Source organism: Motacilla alba, chromosome 5, assembly GCF_015832195.1.
Source record: "Motacilla alba alba isolate MOTALB_02 chromosome 5, Motacilla_alba_V1.0_pri, whole genome shotgun sequence".
Lineage (NCBI taxonomy): Eukaryota > Metazoa > Chordata > Aves > Passeriformes > Motacillidae > Motacilla > Motacilla alba.
Window position 1 is genome coordinate 28,890,356 of NC_052020.1, and position 12,293 is coordinate 28,902,648.

General features: G+C 45.3%; 1 protein-coding gene across 5 annotated transcripts in view; it reads left to right on the top strand.

Moving 5' to 3' along the window:
• Positions 1–12,293, top strand: part of ACTN1 (actinin alpha 1) — an 86,869-nt gene that overhangs the window by 60,071 nt on the left and 14,505 nt on the right. For 3 of the 5 annotated variants that reach the window (XM_038137213.1, XM_038137209.1, XM_038137211.1), the window contains exons 7-12: positions 258–339; positions 1,983–2,068; positions 8,801–8,893; positions 10,035–10,265; positions 10,808–10,955; positions 11,554–11,704. In XM_038137213.1, the coding sequence (XP_037993141.1) occupies positions 258–339; positions 1,983–2,068; positions 8,801–8,893; positions 10,035–10,265; positions 10,808–10,955; positions 11,554–11,704 (791 nt within the window). Of the gene's footprint in view, positions 1–257; positions 340–1,982; positions 2,069–3,423; positions 3,510–8,800; positions 8,894–10,034; positions 10,266–10,807; positions 10,956–11,553; positions 11,705–12,293 lie in introns of all 5 variants that reach the window. The other 2 variants (XM_038137210.1, XM_038137212.1) reach the window with 1 other exon arrangement.

A 12,293-nucleotide genomic window follows, 5' to 3' on the forward strand; every position in this document is an offset into this window, starting at 1 on the left:
AATGCATTATTCCTTTTTTTTTTTTTTTTTTTTTTTTTTTTTTTTGCGCGATGCATAGACTGTATGTTGATTATGGTACCAAGAGTCCCCAGGCTCTTCTTTCAAAAGGAAGCTAATTGTTTCATCCTGCTGCATAAGGCTTCACACACAATTTTTTCTGGCAATCACAGTTACCTGAACCTAAGCTCTTCCTGAGAGAAGTGCTGTGTACCTTGTTAAAAGTTGATGCTGATGCTCTTCCTCTGTGTCTTTCCCAGGATGATCCTCTCACTAATCTAAACACAGCTTTTGATGTGGCTGAGAAATATCTGGATATTCCGAAGATGCTGGATGCAGAAGGTAAAGTAGACTCCAACAGCTTTTAACTTGTTTTTTCTCAAGAAATTTTCCACTTCTTCTAGGTGGACTCCTTTTGTACAAGATTCCAGTAACCTCTGAATGTTCCCTGCGTGACTGTGTAGTGAATGTATAGGGAAAAAGTTAAAATGGAATAATGAGTCACATATTCTGCTTTCCTCTTCCTCCTCTGTCCTTCAGTCTTTCGAGTCTAGCGTGGAGATCTTAGCTTGGGGCTGACACACAAGGCAGAGATGAGTAACACCTGTCATGTGCTGACTGAAGTGTTCCCTTTCAATTATCAGGCCAAATACTGAGTTAGTGGACGGTGTAGGCCTGTGTTCCTTTTGCTCCAGGGTTTTTTTGCTGTGTCTTTCTGACATTGCTGGTGTTCTTCCTTTTGAGGGCATGATATTATTATAGACTGCTTTTTCTTGACTACTTAGAAGTGTTTGGCATGAAGATCCTTCACTGACTGGGTCTGGAGACCAAGGCAGAGTTCCACGTTGTTCAGAGATGCTTTTGCTGCTGATTATGACTGCATCCCTGAGGCCGCTGGGACAGCAAGGATTACTTTTCAGAGCCTTGTCAGGACCAGCTTGGCAACAGATTTTGAAGACTGTAACTCTGGAGTACAAACAACAGCCTGAAATAGTTCACTGGTTGTTGGCTGTTTGCCTAAAGCCAGCAGACTTCAATGGTAGAAGCTGTATTTCAGACTTGGGTTGGACAGGGGAAGCAGTTTAACATTTTGTTAAATAAAGAAGTGAGAGGAGCAAAGAGGAAAGGTAGGAATAGACAGCCAAACCCAGTAAACCTGTATTTCAGTAACTAGAATGTTCATATTCCTAGGTGGTATTTCCCATCCCCAGAGATGAGTTTTGCTTTCACTGCATTCATCATGCTGAGGTTAAAAAATTAAAAAAAAAAAGTCATGAGTTTTCCAGAGTAAATCCAAATGTTTCCTGCCATTCTGTAGGAAATACAGACACCTCCAAAATAAGCGGATCTAGCTTCAGATCTCAACAAAAGTAGCAGTGACGAAGAAGGCTCCTGGCAGGAGTTCTCATTGCTCTTTACTGATCTCTCTCCTCCCTCATGGAGTCAAGCTAATGTGCATTCCTCCACACCATTAATTCTGATCTCTGGAGGTGTTGAGTTTCCACTGAAACTAATGAAAGGGCCTTTTGAAATTCAAGCCATCATTGTGTTGAAATGGAGGAGGGAGACATGGAAAAGAAGGGAGAAAGTATCTTTCCAGAAGAACAGAACTGCACAGAGGAATTGCAGTATAATATGTCTATAAAAGTCATGTCAGCCTGATGCCAGTTTGGGTTGATTTAATCTGCCAAGCACAGTAATGTTCTCAGGACAGGGAAATGCTGTGACACAAGACATGCTGACATATGGCTGTCTTAGCCTCCTGGCATGACTCTGGAGGAAATTTTATGATGAGGGAGGGGATCCAGAAGGGTGATCCTGGGTTCTGAGACACACACATCTTCTGGGGAATGCTGGGAAGCGCTATGGAATCACTGTGACACACACACACCGCAGCAGGCCTCCTGGACAGTTGTGGTTCTACCCCTCCTCTGCTTTCCTCCCATCAGTTGATTATGCTCTTAACGTGAGGTTTTTTTTGACAGACATTGTTGGAACTGCCCGTCCTGACGAGAAGGCCATCATGACCTATGTTTCTAGCTTCTACCACGCCTTCTCAGGAGCCCAGAAGGTATCGCAGGATCCCAAGCTCCCTCCACAGAGCACACCTGGTGCCGTTGCTAATGTCCAAACCTTTTTTTCTTTCTCTCTCTCCTCTCTAGCTACGGGCATCTTTATTATTATGTTCTTGGTAGAGTTGGCTGTTGGTTCAAAGTGGTGCCCCAAATATAATACACGGGGCAAGGGAGCCAGGAATTCCACTTCCCTCTAGTCGGCAGTACTTCCAGTGGCACTTAGGTATGCCACACTTTGGCACACATACAAATTTAAGGGAGTGGGGAGCTCTGCCTTCTCCATTTGCCTTATGAACTGCTGTCCTGATGGCCGAGAACCTGGACCTCTTGATCCTGGTAAATCTGAGCTTGGACACTTGGTCTTACAAAAAGTAAAGACCACCACACAGATGCTCTGACCAGGAGGAAACTGCCGCCTACCCCCATGGGAAATAACCTATTCACTTTTTTTCTTTTTTTTTTTTTTTTTTTGTCTTTTCCAAAGATGGAGAAACAGAGCTGACTGAGGTTTTATGAAGGGTTTAATGAATGGCCAAAGCTTTAGATTTTGCCTTATGGATGCTGCAGGTTCCAGCACCCTTGCTTTAAGGTCTGAACTTGCTGCTTTCTCAAGTTGTGCCACAAATTCAGTCCCAGTTCACCTGGGGCTTACAAAGCATGCCCAACAAGTACATCCATGGTGGTTTTGTAAACAGAGCATTGCTTATCATGACAGAGATGCCTGGTTTTGTTCATTTGTTTCCTTTTTTTTCCCCTCTTTTCTCATCCATGTTGGAAACCAGGCTGTTGAGTCCTTGCTACTTCTGGCTTAGCCATTTTCCTGTTGGTAATGGAATCACTTAAGGAAAACATTTTGTGGGTGAAACCTTTTACACATCTCTTGCCAAAACCAAGCAGCCTCCTGTACTTGAGTGCCTTAGGAACAGGCAGTGCACGTTGCAGCAGAGCAGATCCTGTGTAGGAAGTGCACTGCGTGGGAAGGCTCTGATCTCCAGCTCCTTGGCGTACGAAGGGCCTCGAGCGCGGGCGTTCAGATCTCCAAACAACTTGTTCGCATCCTTGGGCCGGGCCCCCAGACTGCAGCTGTGAAGGTGCAGAGCCCAAATCCTCATCTCAGGATCCCCCTGGATTGGGGGGTAGGGAGGGGTGCCGCTTTGAGCCACAAGCCAACACTGCTAGCCACCTTCTGATCCGAATTCCCAGCTCTCCGCATGGAAATCTGTTTGGCCTGTCCTGCAATGCATGATGGGAAGTTTTCTCCCCCTCTCTCACGCCACCCATGATTGTTTTGTTTTATCTTTTGTGCTGCTTCTTACTTTATCCTTTCAACCTCTTTTCCTTCTCTGCACAGATATTATAGGCACGCTAAGGCCGGATGAGAAGGCCATAATGACCTATGTCTCATGTTACTACCACGCCTTCTCAGGGGCGCAGAAGGTGAGACTTTACTGCTAACAACCCCTCCCTTCACCCCGCCCTGCCCACCTGTCCTCTCCAGTGAGGAACACCAGACCCCCGTCCACCCCAGAGCCTTGGCAGGGAAGCCAATGCATCCAGTGATGCATTTGGATATGCCATCTGTAGTCTTGCTGGAGAAGTGATGTAAATGTCCTTTCGGACAGACAGAGCTGCTCCTTCCCTCCAGTCTCACAGCACAGCATAGGAGAAGGCATTTGGTAAAGCTGGCATTGGAAGACGAATGGATGTCTGCTCTGACAGAGGGCAGTAGCTTTTCAGTAACTAGTGGGCATTGTCTTGGCCAGGCAGTGCACCTCCAGAAGTACCACAGTGAAATCTGCCCACTTCCGGATATCACAGCCTGTCCCTCTTGGCCTGCCATCCTGCCTTCCACACTCAGCCTCCACTAGGTCAGTGGTCTTCTCCTAGGCTGAATCATCCATGAGCTGGTTACATAGCACTTTTGTGCTCCAGCCATGAAGTTAATTTCAGGCCTTCAGCTTTCCCAGACTCACATGCTTTTCCATTCCTTGTTTCTCCCTTGTAATTCTCCTCTGTTTCCCAAACCACCTATATGTTTTATTTATCTTTCCTCTGCCTTGCCCATTTCCATAGCTTCAGGCCTTCCTTCTTCCTCTGCTTCTTCTTTACTCCAAAGTCTCTTTGCCTGACATCAGGATGTTTGGAACTAAACAGTTGCAGATCACCTTTGGGCAAGCAATTTCCCAGCAACCCTTTGAATAAGGGAAAAAGGTAAATTCTTTTCTCCCATGTCATTGCCTGCCTGAGCTGCAGCCCTTCCACAAGATTACTGCTAATTTCAAGTAGGAGGCTTTAGATCAGTAAAATCCAAAATTCAAGACTACGTTCTTCATGTTACAGACAGGCCTTTTCTATTTGGGACACAGTCCTTGTGTTGCCCAGCCTGAGGGCTAATCTGACTCCAGGAAGATTCCATCTCTTTTGTGCAAAGCAGTGCTGATGGTCCCAACATTGATTCAGTTTCCATGCTGATGCTGGCTTTCAGAGGGCAAATGCAAGCAGTAGTTTCCAGGGAGCAGCTCTTTAGTTCAAGCTTTTTGTTCTTTGCCCAGTTTCATATAAATTACGTGATACTGTCTTGTTTCCAAGGAACTGGGAATGTGTCCCACAGCAGTGCAGTAGACTTGCCCGTTTGGCATAATTTGTGTAGTCATGACTTTTCCGCTAGGATCCTGTGGTGTTTTGTTCAAAACACTCAAGACCAGTCTGCAAGCTCCAGCCAGCTGATACTTGCCCAGGAAGACTAGTTTCAGAAATCATGCCAGCCTCATGATAAGGCCTGCTGTTTGCCAGGTGCCCCTGAGGGACTGCTCCATGCAGTCTGCTTAACCTGAGGAACTCCAGATGAGGAAACATCAAACCACAATAAGAGGAGGGTTGTAGCCTACTGCAGAAACAGCCATGCCACTCACCAATCTCTTCCTTTTCTCTCTGCACCCATTCCATGATTTGGAAACCTGCTCAGCAGGTTCCATGCTCTGATCAGCAATTTAGGTGGATGCTCAGTCTGCTGGGATAACTGAAAACAGTCTTCTGCTTGCCTCAGGACCTGAACCAAGTAGCTGGGGCAAAAACTACAGATGAAGTTTCTCAGTATTAAAGTTTCAATCCCATGTAGTCCAACTGGTGTACAGGGAAGATTTAATACATTATTCATTTTTTAGCAGTCCTGATGGGCCAGCAAGTCAACTGTGCCCTGGCAGGAGGGGCACAGCTCCTTTTTGGAGCTGTCCGAGTCATAAATGAGCCAGCTACTAAGTGACATGGATTCAAACCCACAGGCAAATGCAAAATGATTGCTGAGTACAAGCCCATGCCCAGATGTTACTGTGTTGCCACCTCATGCAGGGTTAGGTGACTTACTGTGATATCGCTCAATTTTTCATCCAGATTTTTCATTACTGCCACCAGGCCTGAAGGGAGAGTCCCATGAGCCGCTTTCTGCTTCTTTCATTCTCTTATCCTGAGCCTTTGAAGGTACAGGGTCCCCAGCCTGACATGTGTATGTAGATGGCTGCTTTTTCTCTACGCCTTTTTTAAAATATTTATATTTGTAGGTATACTTGCTTTGGTTGGTTTGCTTGTTTTCTAACTGCTTCTGACTTTCACACTAAATGCATGCAACTACTGGTTGGCTTAATATTTGTAAACTTGTGGCAATTTCTAACTAATGTTTTACTGTTTTATTAAGAGACTGTGTTTGGTGTATAGTATTTTGGAGTGGTCCTCTGAGGTCAGAGGACAGCAGCAGCCAGGCATCTTCCCCTGAGGCTAGAGGACAGCAATGGGCAGGCATCCCTACACAGTGCACTGTGGGGATGCCTTCCTTCATGATCCTTCTCAGCAGAAAGACTTGGATCCATGAACCAGAGAGACTGCAAACTCTACACCTATCCTCAGCAGTTCAAGTTATGGTTGAGAAGTACAGAAAAGACAAAAGGCAGATAAATTGCTGCCATTCAGTTTTTCATTTTGATTCCACCAGACAGCATGTGCATAGACACAGCAGCGTGGTATCAAGCAGAATGTGCTGGGCTTGCTCTCCCCAAGACTCTGAGTGCAAGCAGTACAACATGTCAGCATGGTGCTGCACTGAAGCTGATGAGCTCACACAGGTTCTCTGAGAATACAGGTGTGCAGCTTCCAGAGCCCGAGATTCTGCATCTTCTCAGTGCAGCCCGGTGCCTTGTGGGCATCTTGGCTTTTTTGGAGTTAGCATGAACATCCTAAATGCATCATTGGCTTTAGCAGTGTGGGGAAGCCAAAATAGCTTTTTCCACTGAACTAATGAAGGTGTAGGGGGAGCTGCCTTGGCCTCATGTAAACATCTCGGTGTGCCACTCTTCTTTTACCTGAAAGTGTTTCACTTGAGTTTTGAGGTTGCCATCACCATGAATCAGCGCATTAGCAGTAGTGTGGAGGGTATTGGTGAAGGTTCTCTGAAAGCTCTGGCATCCTTTTGTCCTACCTTGCTCAGAGCACAGTGTAACGTGTTGCTCGTGACATTAATGGAGATTGTGGCCACAGAGCCTTTTCTGTGACTGCAGCAGCAGCACGCTGTTGCATAGAGCAGTAGCAGTTCCAAAGGCAAGAACCATTGGGAGGCAAGTGCTGGTGGGGGAGAGAAAGCCTCTACACTCCTGCCATTAGGATAACACAAATAATGTCGTAACTGCTGACATTCTTAGGGTCTTTTTGTTTGGACAGTTGTTCAACACATATATACACACACATATTTAAACTTGGGCAGCTGGAGAAAGTCCATCATCAGATACATGTAGATATGCCTCAGTGGAAGGGGATCCTGCCTGCACAGCTGGCTGCTGCTGCAGTGAGCTCATGGGGTATAAAAATAAGAAAGTTAAATGAACACCTCTCCTGGAGTGATTGAGATAAACATTAGATACTGCCATTCCCTGCAGTCACTAGGCATATCATGGTAGGGCTCTAGCAATGTCTTTTTGACATACTGTTTGGTCCCATGTCTATAGTTTTCTCTGAATATCAAAAAACACTCCATTAGAGTACAAACTTTAGTTAAAAATAGGTCAAAGTACAAGCTTTCTTAAATGTAACCATTGTTTGCACTTTTTGCAGGTTTCTTTTTAAGTGAAACTGCTCCTTTTCCTGTACAGGTCTCTCTGATGTATTTTAAATTAGCTGATAATCTGTGTATCTCATAGCTGGTCCACTTTAGTGATGGGGCAGATGACTGGATAGATTTTTTAACAGCTTCTTTTCATTTTACAAATGAATAAGATTGCTGTGTCCCCTGGGACCTTAGCAATCCATACATCACTGTGCAGCCTATGACTTTATTGCTATTCTTGCTGCTTCACGTCAGCTGTGAAAATTAGAGGTTTTTTCTCAAATGTCCTTGAAGATTGAATAAACAGATAATAAAAGGTCTTTTAAAAATAGAAAAAGGTTGAAACTTACCAGCTATAAACTCAGCAAAACTTATTTTGGCATCAGGTCTAAATGTAGTTTTGAGGCAGGACACAGCGTTCACAGTTGGTTTGTTGCAGTGTTGGCCTCTCTCCTTATTTGCACTCAGCCTCTGTAAGGAGTACTTCTCCAAGGGGGCCTGTGGTTACTTGTAGCACCTTCCCCAGGCATCAGGGTCACAGCTGCACTGTGCTAAGAGGGGTCTGAGGAATCCCCTGATGCATCACAGGGGCATCTCCTCAGGCTTTTTGGCATGGCACACACCATGGTAATGATAAAGGGAGCTGATAACCCACAGATACATTCTGTGCAAGGATCAGCCTGCTTGTATGTCCGCCGTGCCAAACACTCACTGCTTCTGAGTTCATAGCTGGGATTTTTCTGATCCTTACTTTCCAAATTCATGTTCTGACACATTGCTCCCTGCAGAGAACCAAGTTTTGGTCTCACAATGGAGAGAAAGAAAGAAAGAAAAAAACTCCAAACCTAAATAGTAACAGTAGGATATTTTTTTATTGTGAGACTTGTTTTGGAAGAGTAAGCAGAAAGATTACCCAGAAGAGTTGGGGGGGAGAGAAATCCTCTTCTCAGCTGGATCATAAGACTCTGAATACATGGTAGGTGTATATTTCACCAAGGAGGTGGCCCTGTAATCAGTGCCAGAAATACAGTGAAAACTGGAAGACAGTTCTGCTGGACAGAATTTAAGATTAAGAGGAGTATCTACCATTTTATCTTCCAAACAAAATTAGGAGTTTTCCCATACATCCAGTTTATGGCTTAATTCTGTTTGGGTAGTTCTTTCCTGGGGTAAAAGTATGGAGACAGTCTCATCAGTTTGATGTCACTCTGTTAGTGCTGTTCCAGCTCAGAATGCTGATGTAGGGAGTGGAAGTGGCAGGAGAAATTCCCTGTCTTTGTGAAGAGTAGCCAGGGTCCCTCTGGTAGGAAATAAACAACAAGGCCCTCTTAAGAAGCAGCTCCAGAAAAAGCATAGAAACATTGGTTGTCCCATAACATATGGGGTAGAATCAGTACAGCTGAGAATCTCTGAAGAAGGGAAAAACCAAATCATTATAAAAGGGAAAAAACAAATCAATGTAGAAGGCCAGATGGAAAGCAGAGAGGTCAGGACAGATGCCTCAAAGTGCAGACAGGTTGAGAGAGCTAAGGGTAGGAGATTTTACCTGCAGGTATGTAGCAGGAAGCTAAGCTACAAGTTTTGGTTTGGGGGTTTTTTCCTTATTTTTCCCTTCTTCCATTTTTCTTCTCTTTGTCAGGCGGAGACAGCAGCAAATCGGATCTGCAAGGTGCTGGCAGTCAACCAAGAAAATGAACAGCTCATGGAAGACTACGAAAAACTGGCCAGTGATGTAGGTGTTGTTTTCTGAGTGGTGGTATGCAGAAAAGAATTGCATTTAATGCTGATAAGTAATCTTGGGGAGTGCTATTGAACCACTGCTATTTTCCCTGGAAAATTAGTTTTTCCTCTTGAAATTCAAGACCAAAGTTACCTTAAAGACAAGAGCAATCTACTTTAAAACAGAAAGCTTCCACAGAGAAGCTTTGAATTTCTCAGTTTATTAGGAGCCAGCCCAGAAATGCTAAAATGGAAGGAAAAATCAAGTTGGTTTAACTTGCATTCGTCAGGACTTTACAAGGTCATTACATCTTCCATACAGCTTGTGTGTTAATGTACTGTAGAAGTCAGGAGTTGGATCAGAGAATAAAAGTTAGAGATATTTCTGGAAAGAAATACACATTTGCTGATAATGGAAAGAATCTGTGTCAGATACAAGCTGGAGGCTGCTTTTGTTAACTGAGAAGGCTGACAGACTTGACAACAGGGAAACTACAAGAGACCAAATGTGGACTGGAGTATGTTTGTGGTAGCTAAGTAGGGAAAAGTTGGACAATAGAAGGGCAGGCATAACCCATAAGCCTGGTTTCAGCCTGATCTGAGAAGCACTACTCCACTCCCATTGTAGACTGCCTGTTGCATTAGCATTTTGCCAGCTCTCCAGATAGGTTTGTAATGGAAGTATATTCAAGGAGCAACTTTAACTCCTTGAGGAGTGACTTTGAGGAAGTTGGAGTGGGAAAAAAGTGTAAGGCTGAACTGAAGGCAAGGACTTGATTTCTCCTGTCAGATTCTTCTGGAGATAGAATGACTTACAGCATCTTTTAGTTATGCAACAGTCCAGCAAAATTCTTAAGGCCGTAACATAATCTGAGGATATAGTTTTGGTCCTTCCTTTGCAAAAGCTGTGCCTTAAGCGTGTTGGATTGGCAGTGCTGCAACAAGCAATGCTACTTAGTGTGGTAGGGAATGTGCTGCTCATTAAAAAAAAGTACTTCCAAAAAAGCTGGCCAACTTTCCTTTATGAGCCCTGCTGGTGGCAGAATCTTTCTGACAGCGAACATAGAAGTAAATGGTCCCTTATGAAATCAGAGCAACACCTGCAGTTTCAGCACAATTTTCAGTTCAAGGCTTCTTGTCATTGCTCCTCCCAGCTGCTGGAGTGGATTCGTCGCACCATCCCCTGGCTGGAGAACCGGGCCCCAGAGAACACCATGCAAGCCATGCAGCAGAAACTGGAGGACTTCCGGGACTACCGCCGCCTGCACAAGCCCCCCAAGGTCCAAGAGAAGTGCCAACTTGAGATCAATTTCAACACCCTGCAGACCAAGCTGCGGCTCAGCAATCGGCCAGCCTTCATGCCCTCCGAAGGGAAAATGGTCTCGGTGAGTGGGGGTGACTGCTTCTGCATACCCCAAACATGCCTAAACAACTCTTTCTGCCCATGGTGGGCAGAGAATGCCGACCTTCATAGTGACATATTCTGTGAGAGGAACCCTGAAAAATACAGATCAGGGAGGCCATGATAGGAGAGGATCAAGTGGTTGTTGCTTCCCTGTGTCTAAATCATAGTCTGACATTCTTCACAAGTTGCGTGTCTTTATGAGGAAATGTCTTGGTGACTTTTGTTCTTTCTGATTCAGAAACAGTTGAGTTTTATTAAAGTTTGATGTAGGGGAACTTTAAAACTCCAGAGGTGTTTAGACAGGCTTTTTTCTGCAGATGGTTATATCCTGGACTTCTAGTCCTGCTTGCCTTAAGTCTGACACTTTGTCTCCCTGACTTGTCTGCAGAGCCCTGTGAGATGAAAAGCCCATGCTCACTCCCTTCCATCAGTTGGAGCCATGGAGCTCACTGAGACTAATGCTGGTGAACATCTTTCCTCCAGCTTCTAACTTGCCTTTCCTTCTCATGTTTTTGTCTCTAGGATATAAACAATGCCTGGGGTGGCCTAGAGCAGGCTGAGAAGGGCTACGAGGAGTGGTTATTGAATGAGATCCGGAGGCTAGAGAGGCTGGATCACCTGGCAGAGAAGTTCCGGCAGAAGGCATCCATTCATGAGTCCTGGACAGATGGTAATGCCAACCTACGTGCTTCCTCTTGCCTGACACAGTGCTGACTGTTATGTAGGATGGGGGAGATGGATTGTGCATGGGTCCTTCCATGAGAGTTTCCTCTTGAGAAGCTAGATTTATTTCTTATTTTATTAGAAAGCAGTGTATGGAAACCAGCTTGTTCTCTGTTCTGCTTCATGCAGTTAATATTGGCATTTCCTAACTGGCAAAGTGAGAACTTTGGCTAGAAGAGAGCAGCCACAGAGCAGAGGAAAAGTTCCTCTACAGTAAATGCTACCATTGGCTTTTACAGGATCAGCATAACCCATTTTGCACATACAGAGACGAATCCAGTGTAAACTGTGACACTGCTGGCTTAAGCTACATTATGTGCCCTTCTGTGTTGTTAATGGCAAACTCACACTTCGTGGTTTGAAAGTGAACATTGAGCTTCTCTAGGCCAGCAGGCACGGGGACAAGGCTCGGGTGGGGTAGCTGGAATGAGGCCGATGCCCTTTTGAGGGCCCTCAAGAGTGCCTGGGTGGCTTTGAGGAGAGAGCTGGCTTTGGCCACCCTGGGTCCTGTTCTTCATTCTTTTGTCCTTTGGCTCCCTCCCCAGGTAAAGAAGCAATGCTGCAGCAGAAGGATTATGAAACTGCAACCCTCTCAGAGATCAAGGCCCTGCTGAAGAAACACGAGGCCTTTGAGAGTGACCTGGCTGCACACCAGGACCGCGTGGAACAGATTGCTGCTATTGCACAAGAGCTCAAGTACGGCACCCCAGCGCACGTCCCATCCTTGGGGCCAGGGAGGCTTAGTCAGCTTTGCCCTCTGGAGAGCAAAAAATCCATCCCCATGCAAAAATGCTGGGAATTCCCAGTGTTTCCAAACAGTATCTAGGATACTGCTATCCAGTATCCGGACACACCAGAAAAGCAGGCCAGAAAATGGATGAGCCGTGGGTGCTGTTGAGGAGGAGGCAGAATTATACTCCTAAGCCAAGTTTCCATCCTCTTCCAGTTCATTATACTGCCATGAACCCTTTCCTAAAGAGACTGACCTGCTGCTGGCACATGCTGTATTTCAGACTTGTAATACTGTCATGCTTCTCCAGGACCAGAAGGAAAGAGGAGAGCATAGGAGGGTCTCAGTTTGCTCTCTTTTACAAACAAACAAACAAACAAACAAAAAACCAGTCCTCCTTATTCCAGCAAGGAGAAAGCTGCTTGAGCCCATTGTGGCCTCATTCATTCCCTCAGGAGTACCTGCACTGTGTGCACTCTGTTCAGCACTTGCTGCAGGGCATCCTTGCAGCCGATCAGCTCTTTCCCTGCTTCCCTCCAGCTTGGAAACCTTCAT